At 34.5% G+C, this 16952-nt stretch overlaps 1 protein-coding gene across 1 annotated transcript; it reads left to right on the top strand.

The window, feature by feature from the left end:
- Positions 1-1760: 1760 nt before the first annotated feature.
- On the top strand, positions 1761-2032 carry LOC103679716 (ATP synthase subunit ATP5MPL, mitochondrial-like). Its single transcript, XM_040643161.1, has one exon. It carries the CDS (start codon positions 1779-1781, stop codon positions 1959-1961), a length of 183 nt encoding a protein of 60 aa, XP_040499095.1. The 5' UTR covers positions 1761-1778; the 3' UTR covers positions 1962-2032.
- Positions 2033-16952: the final 14920 nt, after the last annotated feature.

Here is a 16952-nt window from a genome sequence, read left to right as displayed (position 1 = left end):
TGTATAATGGCATGTATCTATCATTGAAGTTTCATACAGAGTAATTTTACTGCCCTAAAAATCTTCTGTACTCTGTTTATTCATCCCTCCTCCTTTTTTAACCCTTGTGCACTATTGTTATTTTTTTTTTTTTACTGTCTCTAGAGTTTGCCTTTTCAAAAATTCCTGTATTTGAAATCATACAATACGTAGCCTTTTCAGATTGGCTTTTTTCACTTAGTAATGTGCATTTGAGTTTCTTCATTGTCTTTTCATGACTTGATATTTCTTTTCAGTGCTGAATAATATTCATTTCTCTGGATATACCACAGCTAATTTATCTACTCACATACTGAAGGGCATCTTGGTTGCTTCCAGATTTTGGCAGTTATAAATAAAGCTGCTGTAAACATTCATGTTTTTTTTCAGTCAGATTTTCATATGACCATAAGTTCTCAGCATTTTTGGGTGAATGCCAGAGAGCACATTGCTGGATGATATGGCAAGACTATGTTTATTTTTATAAGAAACTGCCAAGCTGTCTTTGAAAATAGCTGTACCATTTTTCATTCTAATCAGCAATGAATGAGAGTTCCTATTACTCCACATAATTGCTAGCATTTGGCATTGTCAGTATTCCTGTATTTTAGCCATTCTGATGGGTATGCAGTGTTTATCTTGTTTAAATTTGTAATTCCCCTATGACATATGATGTGGAGCATCTTTTCATATGCTTACTTGCCATCTCTGGTGTGTGTGTGTGTATTCTTTGGTGAGGTATCAGGATTATGCCCATTTTAAACTGGGTTTCTTGTTTTTTTATTCTTGAGTTCTAAGTGTTTTTGTATATTTTGATAAAAGTACTTTGTCAAATGTCTTTTAAAAATATTTTCTCACACTCTGTGGCGTGCCTTCTGATATTTTTTGACATTGTCTTTTGCAAAACAAAATTTTCCATTTTAATGAAGTTCAGCTTCTCAGTTATTTCTTTTATAGATCATGCCTTTGGTGCATCTAAAAACTCTTTGCTATAACAGTTGTCATCTAGATTTTCTCCTATGTCATCTTCTAGAAGTTTATAGTTTTATGTTTTACATTTAGATCTGTGATCCATTTTTAGACAGTTTTTGTGAAGGATATAAGGTCTAGATCCAGACCTTTGTTTTCATGTGGATGTCCAGTTGTTTCAGCATCATTTGTGAAAAAGACTATCTTTTCTCCATTCTATTGCCTTTGCTCCATGGTCAAAGATCTGTAGATTAGTTGACTACATTTATGTGGCTTGATCTCTGGGCTCTCCATTCTGTTCCATTGCTCTGTATGTCTATTCCTTCACCAATACCACACTGGCTTGATTATTATAGCTTTTTAGTAAGTCATAAAGTTTAATATTTGTCTTCTGACTTGTTTTTTCCTTCATTACTGAGTTGGTTGTTCAAAGTCTTTTGTTTCTCTATATAAACTTTAGAAACAGTTTGTTGATAACTGCAAAATAACATGCTGGGATTTTTATTGAGATTGCATTGAAGCGTGGTCCAGAAAACATAGAGTCCATTGAGAGTGTTGGTAAGTTTTGTAGAAGAAATGATAACTAACTTGAGATTTAAAGGAAGAGCAAGAGCTAGACAGGTAAACAAAGAGGGACAGAATGTGTTTTAGCCTGAGTGCATCATGTGTGCCAAGCCTTTTTGCATTATTAAGGCAGATAAAAAGCATTCCCACTTTCACACACTTGGTGACATTTCCAAATCATTGGCCATGTGAATTGGGGCAGCCTGAGCTGGGGGTCCTGCTCTGAGATGTTTCAAAGCCTTTTTATAAATGTCTGGGTACCCCTGATGCTCTGCTGTACCCAAGTTTACTGGGAGATTTGGGTAAGAATGCAGTTGATGGGCTTCGCCATTTATAAGAGCAGGAGTGCTGATAGAAGAAGTAAAGCTTTGAAAGCTTCAAGTCCTGCACCTGATCATGGTCATCATTAACCAGCTTTACTTGGAGTACACATCAGATGAAATGTCAGTCTGGCTGTAAGTCTCAGGAAGCTCTGTTATGTGGGAACATGAAGCATCACTCTGTACACTCGCAGATGTGGTTTCCCTTGTGGAGTAAATAAATGCGCCTGTGAGTTGCACCACTGCCAAGCAAAACAAAACAAAAGAAAACAAAACACACCATTCCCACTTTCAGTAAACTTATACTGTACTTTAGGAAATAAGATTTGAGAACCTAAGATTAAAAATTAAGCTGCAGAGCCTAGGACGGTGATATAACAACAATACAAGGCATTGTGATTGGGAATAGTTGAGCTTTTCAGTAGGTCTCCAGTAGCCTAAAATGAGGCTGATATCAAAAATAGTGTAATAATGATATTTACAAGAATGAAAATCTACATTTTTAAAAAAAATGAAAGTCTAAGTTTTTGTAAGATTTCTCTGCATAGAGAATGTACTAGCTCAAGACACCTTAATTTATCTAGCTGCATTTAAGTTTCATAGTAAATAATTTCAACTACTGTAAATAATTAGTCCTAAAGCTAGGGGAAAAGTGAATAAATACAAAAACCTGGATATGAGCAGACGTGCAATTTGTGTGGGGGGGAAATGTCATGCTTTTATAATGTATTATTTAAACAAAAACTGGCAGAGAAAGAATTAATCTTAAGATTCCTCCTTTTTGCATCTGAAATTTATGGGAAAGTTCAGAATTACTACCAAAGAAAAGGATAAGAACATAGAAAGTTGTGGGGGGAGAGAAAGAGGGACAGAGATGAATGTTACTTTTAATAGAAGTCTGAGGAAGACGCTATAATAAATAGAAAACACATGTTGGAATATTCTGGAGGAAATACATCGAAAGCATGAGAAATGTATGTTAGGCTGAAGCTGAAAGAGGAGAGAAGCATATTGTGCTTTAAGTTACATTGATAAGTAAAGAAAATTTTACAAAACAAAGGCATAGATAGCATGAAAGCACTTAGAGTTATTTTTTTTTATTGCTAACAATTTCTGACTTGGTGTATGTTTTTATGTAAAATGTTGATTAAAACTAATCAGTCTATCCAACACGTAGAGAAAATTTATTTTCAAAGTTAACAAAACTTACTGTTTTAAAACTAGTTTAGCAAAAAAAAAAATTTTACTACTTTTGAAAGAAGATTCAAACCTTTTCAATAAAAATGTTGTAAGGATAAATGAGATGTCAGCACAGCAATTTTTTAATAAAAATCTGTGAGGATAAATGAGATAATATACTGAAAGTACTATGAGCATGTTATACAAACAAAACAAAACAATACTATATAAATTCATCGTATTCTTATTATGATAGGATTTTCCTTACCTGTTAATTATTGAATCCTTAGTGTACACATTGAAAAATAGAAGGAAACATTTATAGAAGATGGGTGCAAAGTTTTTCATAAAATTATTTAAATAAGTTTTTTATTATTTAATACTTAATAATTTATATAAATTAAATATTATATTTATTTTCATTTACAAATATTATTGAGTTAAGACAAGTAAACCTAGCATTGGAAGAAGTGAGTATTGGAGTGTTATAATAATTTTGCCCAGGTATAAGTTCATCAGTCTACTATTTATCAATAATCAAAACACTCCATTGCCAATTTTAAGGAAAACATCCTTTGTTTATCAGAAGTGAAACATGCTTTATTCACTTAATGCTGAGCTATGTTACAAAGTGCATACTATAAATTTACAATGACAGGCCTACAAGTTGTTATTAAGTATGCATATTTATCCAGTGTGAAAGCATGTTACCATATAAAGATCAAGATAGAATGGGTAGAGATAAACTTGATTAAGTCATTTGCACCTTTTATGAATATAGACATAAAATTAAGTGTGATCAATAAATTTCATTGTTAATGCTACCTAAATTTGAGACAAAACGTGATCCTTGTTCAAAAACAATGCGCACAAGAAAGTATCAACAATATTAGAAAAGTATGAAAGTATTATGGGTGGGCAATGTCAGTCTGAGTTGCTATTATGCATTATATTTAAATCAAAGTCACTTATTTCCACTTCTCTTATTTTTTTTCAGTGTAGAATATAGATACTGTAACATTTTTTATCAGTAATGAAGATTATCTTTATTCTTACAACTGCGACACATTTCTACATTTAGTCTCTAAACTGCAATTTAGTTGCAGTTTTGTGTATCATCAATTTAGTTGCTGATTTGTGTATCATCCTTGCCCTTACTAATAAAATGATTTATGAAAGAGTTAAAAAAGCAATACCATCTTTTCAAATGTGGCTTCAGCTTCTCATTAGAAGTAAATTAGATCCTCTTTGGACTGGAACACTGTTGTCGTAAGTTGACAAATAACACCTTTGTGACCTGACAATTTTATTGTTGTAGCTTTTAAGAGAGGTGGGGGAGGGGCAGCAGGAGAGGGAGAGAGAATCTTAAGCAGGTTCCATGCCTAGAGCAGAGCCTGACATGGGGCCGGATCTCACAACCCTGAGATCATGACCTGAGCCAAAATCAAGAGTCAGACGCTTAACCACCTGAACAACCTAGGCACCCAAAGTGACCTGACAGTCTTAAGTAAAGCTTTTAATATTGCCTTGAACCTAAATTCAGGTAGTATTTTATTCTGAAGTCCAATGGTCACTAACAACTATCTTGTTATAGATAGTAAAAGGTAGCAGTGAAGTGTATTGGAGACAATCTCAGCACTCATTCCCCGTCTTTTCCCAAGATAACATCTAACATCCCAGATGTCTGTAATTATCTGAGATGTGACAATAAAAGAAACCTCCTATGACATGTGTCTAGGAAGTACAGCAGAGCAGGGCTGAGTCTGGGCTTTGGAAGTTGACTGAAAAGGTTTGAAGACTACTCCTACGGGAAGTTACTTAACCTCTCTCTGTTTTGGGTTCCTGATTCTAAATGTGGATAATCTTAGGGTTGCTGTGAGCAACTGCAAGCAGATTTAGAGGCTCCAGGTTCTTCTGAACTCCTAGAACCAGATTTGTTTTATTCACCTTGTTAGAGGTACCAGCAGTGGCTAAGAGAACTCCCCAGGAGCCTGACTACTTCAAGACCCTTGCCAGAGCTCCTGCTTCCCAGGAGCACCAAGAGGCAAGAAGCAAATGTGACTGGAACCTAATGAGAAAGAGATCAAGAATAATAAATAAGGTCAACTCAACTCAAAACAACCTTAAAGATCTCCCTTGTTCCTATCTACCTTTCTCAAGTTGTTATTGCTATGTGAGTGACTATTTCTTTTACTCTTCACAAACCCATGTTCCTAATTAGGTTCAAGATTGGCCCCCTTTAAGAAATCTGTTCTGACTAGTCCATTATTTGTATATATAATTTTAATGTATGATTTCTGTTATATGCTAGGTGATTCTCAAATGCCATAACTTTTATTCTTAAATATAGATGCATATATTCTTAAATAAAGAAGCTGGCTTTAACAAGATTTTAAATCCTCTAGGGATAAAATCTGTGCTTTTCCTGTTTATGCACAAGCTCAGGGTAATGTGTTGCACAGGTGTAAAAAACTCAAGGGTTTGTTAAATGATGCTATGCAACTTTTATCATCAACCACTAAAAAGGAGGAATTATATTTTCATTCCCTGTACCCCTTGTTTGCATTCTTTCCTGGACTTTACATCAATGTATAGTTTCCCTAAGAGAATTTCGTGTGTGTTCTGAAGCCAATGAACACCTGATTCCCTGCAATTGCTTGTGTTTCCTCAGGAAAAATATAATTTGTACTGATATTTTATCAGCTTATTTTTAGTGTGGAAAAGAAGTATTCTGGAGAGCAGAACTTCAGTCCACAATATTTTACTTGACATCAATATGTTTATACCAAAGGAGCATTTTTTTTAAATTAAGTATTATTTATCACATTATTTATTTAAGGAATTTTACAGAAACATTTTCATTATAACACCCGGTGATATATAGATTACACTTCGGCTTAATATAGATTATTTGAAATCTTTTGTCCATATACTTAGTTGTCAATTCATGCAGCTATATTTAAATGAAAATTTGTGGTTGGGGGGAGGCTTAGTTAGTATCAACCAGAGTTGTTCTACAGCTGTTGCAAGCCCTCAGCTGTTCGCATTTTTCTATTCCTTTCTATCCACAGAAAAAGAATGAGCTGCTCTTGGGTCCGAGAGAGAGCATCTCTAGTTTACATTTCATTATGTGGGCTATTTTTTAGCAGAGAAGTTAAATGGTAGCTGCCTGACTTTGCTGCACTGGACTAAGATAATTATTGGTATTCTGCAGCTGTTCGAAGAGCATTTTTGTAAGCAAAGTATGAAGAGCTTGTAGATTTCTGTTATTTTGTCAACAATCTATGATCAGATAAGATCATGTGCATAAGAATTTAAAGCACAAGAAATGGAACTGTAGAGTTTTGTTTCCCAGTCATATTGAAATATCAAGAGTCAGAGGAAAAAAAAAAAGCACATTCATTTCATGTTCATCATTCATTGAGCATACCATAAATCTTTGAGCTATTTTGCTGTAAATCTAAAATTTTAAGAGATATATTTTTATCTTTCCTTATCTGGATAAATGGAAACTGCCAATTTATCTAAAACATGAAACACTAAATTCCTGAGATAACATTCCTCATTAAAAGAAGCATAAATTTTAAAATAAAATGTTCTTGAAACTAAGAATATTCTTTAAAAAATAAGAACAATTTTTGAAATTTTCAAAGCTTGGTTGGCTTTTAGAAATATGCAAGAATGTCCTTTTAGAAATATGCAAGAATTAAGAAATCTGCAAGAATATGCAAGAGCCCTATTTAATCAATCCTAGTGATGAAGAATAGAAGGATCTAAGGTTAGAAAATAGTGTGGAGCCAGATTTTGAGGGTCCTCAGATGCAACCTTGTATAGTGAAAGTTTATCCTCTCATCTGTAGCAGTGCTGGGAAGGTTCTGCAGCAGAATAGTAGCAGTGGGGAATAAAAGGCAGAATGTTAGGAAAATTTCAATGCTGAAAATGTGCAAGAGAATTAGAATTGGAAGGAAATACCCAAGACTAACATCATATTCAGAAATAAATGCAACAATTAACAAGTCTAAATAGCTCCTTTAAGGAAAAGTTCAACTCTCTTGGCTTCCATGATACTGAGATTTTCTGGTTCCAAATCTACCCTGTCTATGTTTTTTCCACTGTGCAACTCTCCACGCCACCCGCCCCCCCGGCATGTGAATATTACACACTTCTTACCTGCTGTTCTCCACCCACCTTACCTCCCCTTCCTTTAAGTTTTCTCTCCTCTCTCCACTGCTTTCCTGTCTATATCTCCCTTCCTAACCTCTCCCAGTAACATTCTTCCTTCCCCTGATCTTCCAGTTCCTTCCTCTTTTTCCCTCTCCTTCCTCTCCCTATCCCTTCCTCTCCCTCCCTCTCCCTCCCTCTCAGTATATCTATATCCATATCTATACCTATATCTATAACTGCATTTCTATCATTTATTTCTTTCTGAATTATTTGCCAATAATATGTCTCCAAGTATCAGCTCTATATGAATGACTACTCAGTAGATAGCTCTAGCTCCTGAGGAATGCACTTCTGTGGTCTTTCAAGTTATAAATTGTGATTCCCCAAATCAAAATATAGAATACCGGTAATCAGTTAGCTCTCCTGAAAAGGTAAAACTCCAGGGTGCCTGGGTGGTTTAGTCAGTCAAGCATCTGCCTTCAGCTCAGGTCATGATCCTGGGGTCCTGGGATGGAGCCCCTTGTCCCCGGCTCCATGCTCAGTGGGGAGTCTTCACCTCCAAGAGCCCCTGTGTCTGCTCCTGCATGCATGTGCTCTCTCTCTCTTTCTGTCCCTTTCAAATAAATAAATAAAATGTTTGAAAAAGAAAAAAAGTAAAAGCTCCTTCTGATATGTGTCTGACTTACCCTGTAACCTTGGGAAAGTCAGTAGACCTCTATGAATCTGTAAAATGAAGAAAATAATAATGCCTATATCTACGAGTCTGTTATAATAATTAGGTTATTAATATAAAGTGAATAATCCTCTCCTTTGTATAAACTCTCAAAAAATTTTGCTCTTTCATTATTTTATAGTGTTGCAGGTAAAATAGAGAACAATTTCCAGCTTCTTTGGTCTCTATTCTCTGCCTCAGGATTATGGCTTTTACTTAATGATTGGTTTTAATCACAAATTACACAGATACTATCACTTCCTAATTAGAAGTACTATAGAAGGAGGATTCAACTCAACACTGGATAAGGCATTTACATGCCTTATTTTAAAACTAATATTAGTTTTCCTCTAAAATGAAATGAGGAAAGTAATTGCTTCATTAGGGTTTGAGTGTCAAAAGATATGGTATTTTGAAACATATACATTTAATTTCAACAAATTACAAGGTATAGACTAATAGGTATATAAGGCTTAGACTAATGATATAAAGGACAAAAAAAACCCACTGTATTGTGACTTAAATAAACTTATTTCCTCTCATCAAAACATTCTGGAATTTAAAGTTTTTTTCTTAGATGTCAACTTTGAGAGGGATATAGACCAATTGTATTTTTTTTCTATTTTTTTCAGAGGTGAGGGATGACTATTCAAAATATTCTTATTCTTTTATTAACTACTTAATAACTATATTTTAACCAGAAACTTATATTAAACCCCCCAAACTAGAAGCAATATAGAATTATAAAATTACAAGCTTTAGTTCAATACCAAATAAGTATATACAACTCATAAAAATGGTGTGTACAACCTAACTGTGGTTAAGTTATCATTCATGCTCTGTCCCAGTCTCTTGGAATATTTGTCTATATTGTGTTTTAGATATTAGTTCAGCCCTCTCATTTTACTATCAGAGAAATAAAAAATTGGGGACCCAAAAAAGGTGAGTACTTGGACCAAAACCACTTAGCATCAGAATTTGAAATGGACATCAGGTCTCTTGCTTCAGTTTGAGGTCTTTTTTTGTAATATTCCTCTAGGATATAATTCATGCATTTCAAGCATTAACCAAGTTTTTTTTTTTTAAGTTCTGTCCGTGATCACTGAAGTTAGGTAATTTGAGTATTCTTGAGAAATTCTCTTAATGTTGATCATTCTTCATGAGCGTCTGATTGTTTTCCTCATGTAGCATTAGGTTGGGGTCCATTCATGGAGTGTCCCAACAGAACCTTACTAGATAGTTTCATTTTATTTATACTCTGACCTGATTTAAATAATGTGAAAAATATTTAATGTTATCTTCTGTTTATGTAATGTGACTGTTAAACCACTTTTACAGTCAGTTATTTCATACAATAATTTTGTTATCCAGTAAATATTGTAACCTATCATACCTTACCTAGTATTTTTAATATGGAGATGGCACTTAAGTCAATTTGCATAGTTATATTTACAATCTCTAAAACATAGGAACTCTGAAATGTGGGATGTTGGTATTTTAAGGGATCATTATTGAAACTATCTTATGAATTTAATTATACTGCTTAGAAAAGAGCTTTGTTTTTTTAGCATAGAAAATATTTCATTTGAATGAAAGCTAAAATAAAATAAGAGAATCACATCAAAATATTGCATCATTTTTATCTTCATTTTTCTTTCTGAGTTAATAAGTGTAATAACATTTATGAGCGCTTTACCTACTTCCTTACTCTTTTAATTATTATGATAGCTTTGCTTTATTTTGTAGTCACAATACACATCATTTATTTGAAATCATCAAGGAGTATATTACTCAGTGAAATATAGTTCCTTCAAATTCAAGCATTAAATTATATCTGCTTGTGAAATTTAGGCTTGAAATATGTTTCCTCTTCCTTATCACAATATTCAAAATATTATGGAATTCATATTACATATTCTATATATATCCTTATCACAATATTCAAAACATTTGGGATATATATACATACATTACATATTCTAGATAATATATTACATATTCTCATGCATTGATATATAATATTTCTTTCATACACTGATATTTCAAGAGCTAGTGTGGTACAAAGAGTTGCTAATCTCAATGCAAAACAGTCACTGGTTGTATTATTTTAATTTTAATCTGGACTCGTAAATTTAATCCAGTATTATTGTTGATGGCTAAAAGTTTGTGTTAATCCCTCTATCCTATCTTCATATTCCTGTTCAAAATTACAAGTTTTAAGAAATAAGCAGCTTACTAAATTTGGAGTTGTGGGTAAATAAAGATACAATAATTTTTTTATTATTATTTATTTATTTGACAGAGAGAGAGACAGCCAATGAGAGAGGGAACACAAGCAGGGGGAGTGGGAGAGGGAGAAGTAGGCTCCCCGCGGAGGAGCCCGATGTGGGGCTCTATCCCAGCACTCCGGGATCATGCCCTGAGCCGAAGGCAGATGCTTAACTACTGAGCCACGCAGGCGCCCCAAGATACAATAAATTTTTAATTCACAGAAATGACTTAAGAGACTCAACACTGGACCAAATATTTAAAATGTATTAATATAATTTTATGAATTTCAAGTTTCTTCTTTAGAATTATTTTACTTACTCTTAGAAAAAATGCTTTAGAGATATGACAGGTATGGTCAGTTTTTTAATTAAAACCCATCCTGCTCCTTCCTCCTTAGCCATGTTACAATCATAATGAAATGGATCACCATCATGCTGAGAATGGCAGGGCAGAGAGTTGCAAATAGGTTGGATTCATGATGGCAAGATTATGCTGAAGTTTGTGTATTTTTATCTGAAGCAGTAAACATTCTCTCCAATACAAAGGGCAAGATTATGTCTGAGATAGTTGAAATTACTACATCAGTGGATTCTTGACAGACCATGTGCTGCTGGATTGGTACTAATATTCAAGGGTAAACAGAGAGGATGTCCTTCAAATACAATTCTTCACTCCCACATGTCCTCTTTCTCTTCTATCTCCTGGCTACATTTCTAAGAATTGAATAATGAGAAACAATATATGCAACATGCAACAGACTCATGGACTGCAGTGCTGGTGTGGAATGCTCTTATCCTTTAATTTTGTGACTCCTGTAGGAATGCTGTGTCATTAGTATTTAAATCACTTCATAAATATTTCACTTTAAATACCACTGTAATGTCTTGTGTATGCCTTAATTTGTGTCTAACATAATGGTTTTGTATAGTGAAACAATTTCATCAGGGCACTTATACGATTAAAAAGAGATTTAATGGAACACTTTATCTTTACTTTGAGTTGACCATGGAACAGAAAGCAAAAGGCTATTTAATTTCTGCAGAAATAGCTTCTTATATTTAGATACTTTGTTTTTCTTAAAGAAAAATCAACATATTATACATGTCTCCCAATACATACTCAGGAAAATTGAAGACACTGCAGCTTGGGTGGAAGAAAAAGCAAAGAAAAGCAGGGAATAAAACCCTCAAAGTCCTGGGATGACCTTGCATAGGGCAAATGAAGAAAGGTGTGGCAAAAAAGAATGGAGAGTGCAGATGAAAGTTGAAATGTGGGGATATTGCCTAGGATTACATAAACTTTATTTTCTTCGACCTCCTTTTCATTGTTCTGTTAGAACAGCTTTCTGTGGTATTCAAGAATTTGAAGGTCGTATGGACACATATGGAAAAACTTCTGAAAGTTAGTATCCCCAACATTATGTACATGATGGGAGAAAAATGAGATCTTTTTTTCTTGTTCCCCTGCTAAAGGTGTTTCTGATGAGGACTCAAGAGGCACATTTCTGTCCTTAAGCATCCCATTCTTTGTATCTTTCATTCTATTTTAATTGAAAGTCCTTTTGAACTTACTAAGGAGAGGATCATATCTTGTATCTTATGTCTTTTCATCTTTTATAGTATCCAGACAGCGAAGCGATAATTGCTGATTCATTAAAAATTGTCCTGTTGTAGATTTGTGTCATGATAATAGAATAAAGTCTGTTCTTGTTTGCTTTTAATCATTATATTCTTACTCATGAAATAAAGATTTTGAGATATTTCTTAGTTCCATTCCAATATGGAGAAAGTAAATTTGGAGGAAATACGACACCAAATTATAAACTTTAATTTTAACTTGCAGAAATGTTCGATAAAATTAAAACCATTAGGTCTGCATGCCAGTATTTTTGTATCGACTCTTTTGTTTAATTGTGCAGTACAATTTTGACCTTGGAAACAAAGGGACACTATAGAGAGATGAGTTATTGTTTTCAGGGAAAAGCACACTGTTTTCTCTTGAAAGTTACAAAGTGCAACAACATTGAAGAGAATCATGGATCACTCTAAATTTGAAAGGAAGTTAGTGCCAGTAATTGTATATTTAAATCAAGACTGACTTATCTCCAGAGAGCAGAAATTGGTTCTCCTTCTTAAACATTGTCAATTTTTTCCTTCATAACTGATATCCCAGGGGTAGGGAAAACAATAACATCAAGGTTGTATTTCTTGTAAACTTTGCTCAAAAGGAAAGATCAAGGGATAGGAAAAATGAAAGAAAATTTAGGAGACATAGAGGCAAAATGAGAATTTCCAAAGAATGAAAAGAGGCCCAGAAGGATAGAATAGGTAGAATTGGGGGAGATAATATTCAAAGAAAATAATGACTGAGAACATTTTACAGTCGATGAAACATGTAATCATATTGTTGAAGTTTAAGAAGTCCTGACAATTTTTTTTTCATTTTTAAATTCATTTCTATACGTATATATCCCAGAGAGGCTTAAAAAACCAAAGTGAGTTGTCTTATAACAGTCAGACTTAATAGATAACTTGTAGATTTTTTTTCAAAGGCAATAATAGATGTCAGAAGACAAGGGAACACAACCAGGTCATATTTTACTTGTCTAAACTGCAGCAAGTTCAAAACAACCATGTTTACCTGCATGTATAGACAGATCATGGCTTATTAAGTACCCCTTTCTAATCTAATGCTCTATCTTTAAATACTTTGCATTGTGAACTGAGTTGAATTGCCATAGCCCTTCTTTCACTACGAGAGTAATAGCCATTTACCATTTGGAAAAACACCTTATGAATTTTGACTGCACTGTAGTAGAAAGCACATGTCTTCATGTCTTCTCTGCCTCTATGCTGTGAGTTGTCACCAAGTGCTTTCTCAGTTGACCTGGGATGAGTTAGGGCAAGGAGATGGAGGACTAATCATACCTATACTATTCTTTGATTCAATGTGAAAGCACACCCAGTAGCAAAACAATAACTGTGTCAGTTTGAGACAATTGAATATAACTTAAGTTGGAGAAATAAGGTAGCTGTGGAGTGAACGTCATTCAAATTGGAACATGTTTAAAAACACATGTATGTAAATACAGTGAAATAGTGTGATACAACACATAGTATTCAGTATGTTTATATAAAATTTCCATATGGTACAAACATACTCAAGCATCTTCAAATTGCTGAGAGTAGAAAACAATTGTATGATTATGTGCAATGAAACCATGACTTGACAAGAATAGATGAAATTAAAAATCACTTTACAAAAAGACCAAGGGAATTTTCTTCCAATAGAAGAAATCTGGAAAATAGTAATAAAGAATTTGGGAAGAAAAAGAATTTGGGAAGAAAAAGTTTGAAAAGAAATATCGAAGACCAAACAAATTGACATGTATGGCAGAAATAACAAACGTGACCAATTCTACTAACATACAGTTAGGCAGAATTATATTGCAGATAAATGCAGCATGTACCACAGGGGCTGGCTGTCAGAATTAAAGGGGTTAATTGGTAAAATTAACTTTTTAATGTTAAATTCAAATAATAACAATGTAACTGTAGTCAGTGAAGAATAGAAATATAACCCCAAATGTCTGAAACAAGAATAGACAAAAGTTGAGAAAGGCTAAGAGTAATCAGTTCTAAGGAAGGTCAGAAAGAGGACAATTGAGTAAGAGAAAGGCAGGGTTAAAAGGACACATGAAAGGGGCACCTGGGTGGCGCAGTAATTAAGTATCTGCCTTTGGCTCAGGGTGTGATCCCAGCGTTCTGGGATCGAGCCCCACATCAGGCTCCGCTGGGAGCCTGCTTCTTCCTCTCCCACTCCCCTGCTTGTGTTCCCTCTCTTGCTGGCTGTCTCTGTCAAATAAATAAAATAAAATCATTAAAAAAAAAAAGGACACATGTAAAATGGATGGTAGCAACAAATCCAAATGCTTCAATATTGATGGCAAATTACTAGTTAAAAAGGAGATTGTAAATTTGCATTTATTTATTTATTTATTTATTTATTTATTTATTTATTTATACAAATCCAGTTTCATTCCTCTTACAGCAACACAGAAGAAAGATTGAATTTTAAAAGTGAGAGGATAAAATTAATGTTGGTATTTTAACACACACACAAAAAAACTTTCAATAAAAAATCATTATAGGGATTACAATGTTCACTATAAAATGATAATAAATTCACCAGGAAGGCTCAACATTTTAAATTAGAATACAACCAATAGCATAACTATTTGACATAATTACAAGGAGAGATTGTCAAATTCATATCATGGTAGAAAACATTATAATTTCACTATTTTCAATGTATCAAGAATATCAGAAAGCTTTGAGGGGTAGAAAATTCTATATTAGGCTTGAAGCAATATAGAGCACAATAAAAGCAATAGCTCCTGAGAACTTTTGAATAGTCCACTTGACATTTCTGAGCTCCAGGTATCTCAACTATAAAATGATTCACTTGTATTACATTTTTTTTTCTGAGCTCAAACACTCTCATTCAAATAATATTATATATGATAATACTTCAAATATCATATTCACAACTTCTGCTTCCAGGAAGATGGAATAGACATACTTTTCCCTATTCCTTCCATTAAATACAACTAAAACCACCATGCATTATACATAAACTTTATATTTAAGAAGAGTCTGAAAGGTATAGAGTAGAAGGCAGACCAACCAGAGACTTCAGGACACAAAGAATGATGTGATGGTGGTGAGTTCTCCAGGTTTTCCTATAACCCAGAGTATGTAGGAGAAGGTGGTAACCCGGAAATGCCAATGGGTACAGACAATATAGGTCCTAACAAGATCCTACTCCTTCTAGCCAGATGATCAGGAAAGGAGAGGATAATGATACAGAAAATATTTAGCTAATACTGCTCTATTCCAGCCATACACCCCAGAAAAAAATGTGTAGCTCCATCCATACCCGCAATAGCAAAGCTCCAGTGAGTCATCGGAACTTCCACACTTGTCAGGTTGCAATGAGGTGATCCAAATACCCCATGCCCTGTCAGGGTGAAATCAGAGAAGGCTATATAGGGAATTAGGATTTTCGCCCCCACCAGGAAGTTACCAGGAACCTCGTTCAACAGTGTCATTGGAGACTACATGGAAGAGCTAGACTTCAACCCCCCACATGGCAGAAATGGGGTTTCTCATACCCTTCCCAAGTGGGGAGTTTCAGAGGAGGCCTAGTGGAGAATCGGGACTTTCTTCAGTTACCTGTGATAACAAGGCAACTCATGACCCCCGTAGTGTCATTTGAGGCCATATATGAAACAGGAATAAGGCCCCCTGCTCTTTCCAGTAGGGTGGTATCAGGAGAGGCATAGGAGAAAAGCCTGAATTCCCAGTAATTCCGTAATTAATGAGGAGTAATGAAGAGCCTCTCCTCCCTTGTGAACCAGTGGCCTCTTCATTTTCACAGATCATTCCCTCCATTTGAAGAGCGAGCCTGATGATTATAAATACAAGTGGGGTCTTTACAACAACATATAATTAGTCAACTTGAAGGCATTTTTAAATTAAAGTCTTTTTTTAGTCTGGGCCCCTTGTTCTTTAGGCAATACACTTTCCTCAGAACTGAATTGGTCTAATCACTTAGATGTTTAATAATCAATCCTGAAATTCTTTGTTAGAAATAACCTTTAAATATCCTTTATCTCATTGCTCTCTTGTTCCAGTACCTCTCTCTCCAGACCATACCATGGTAGATCTCCGTCACCTTGTTCATGAGAAGTATCAATGATCCTGTGCCGATCAAGGCTTTTAAAATTTTATTTTCAACTCTTTGAGATAAAGTTGCAATCTGATTTTTAACACTGAAAAGTAATGAATCTATAGAACCTTTATATACTCTTTCTTTCTACTTATGTATCACCTGATTTCTTCCTGAACTCATCTCTGCCTTGTCATATTTTGCCAAAATAGTATCAGCCAACACATACAACTATGACAGTGTTTTCCAACTTTTTACCTTGTAGCTTCTAACAGAGGGACATATAATCATTCTATCAAAGTTGACAATTTTATGAAAAAATTTGCTGATACAAAACATCTGTCTTTCAAGGATTCAGTGTAAAATTCCTTATCTTTCACAACACTAAGCCAATGACACATAAAGACTTATTGTTAACACCCTATTTCCAGATACAAGTTTCTATTTTATTTAGGTTTGGATAAGCTACTCTGTGTAAACAAAGAAACCTGAATATCTTGGTTAATTTAATACAATAAAATCTCATTTCCTGCACAAAAAAATGCAGATGTTCTTCTTTATGTAAGTCTTTTATGTAGTCGCTCATAGACACCTACTCTTTCCATCAGTGTTTCCATTGTTTCCATAGAGTCTTGGGGTCCCAAGATTCTGGGTTCTTGGTATCTAACTGGACAATGAGCCAACCTGGTTGGGGGAGGGGCAAGAGGGGTGTGTTGAAGTGTTCATGGCTGGGTCAGAAATTGTCAGACATTAATTCTATTGCCCCAGACTGGTCACATGATCTCAGCAGAAGGAAGTCTTGCTAATATAGCTTCATGTGTACCCAGAAAGAAGAGGGGAGCTACTATATTGATCAACCCAAGGCTCACTAATGTGGAACTTGAAGAATTTGATTGCTGGATGGACAGCCCACTTAAACCAGTTATAAAAATACAGAAAAATGAATTTTGATGGCCAACGAACAATCTCCATCCCAAATATAAACTGAAATTTCTTGAGAAGTCTTAGGACTTAAGGCAATAAGA

Source organism: Ursus maritimus, unplaced genomic scaffold (assembly GCF_017311325.1).
Source record: "Ursus maritimus isolate PB19 unplaced genomic scaffold, ASM1731132v1 scaffold_28, whole genome shotgun sequence".
In the NCBI taxonomy this organism is placed as follows: domain Eukaryota; kingdom Metazoa; phylum Chordata; class Mammalia; order Carnivora; family Ursidae; genus Ursus; species Ursus maritimus.
This window is presented reverse-complemented; position numbering and strand designations above follow the sequence as displayed.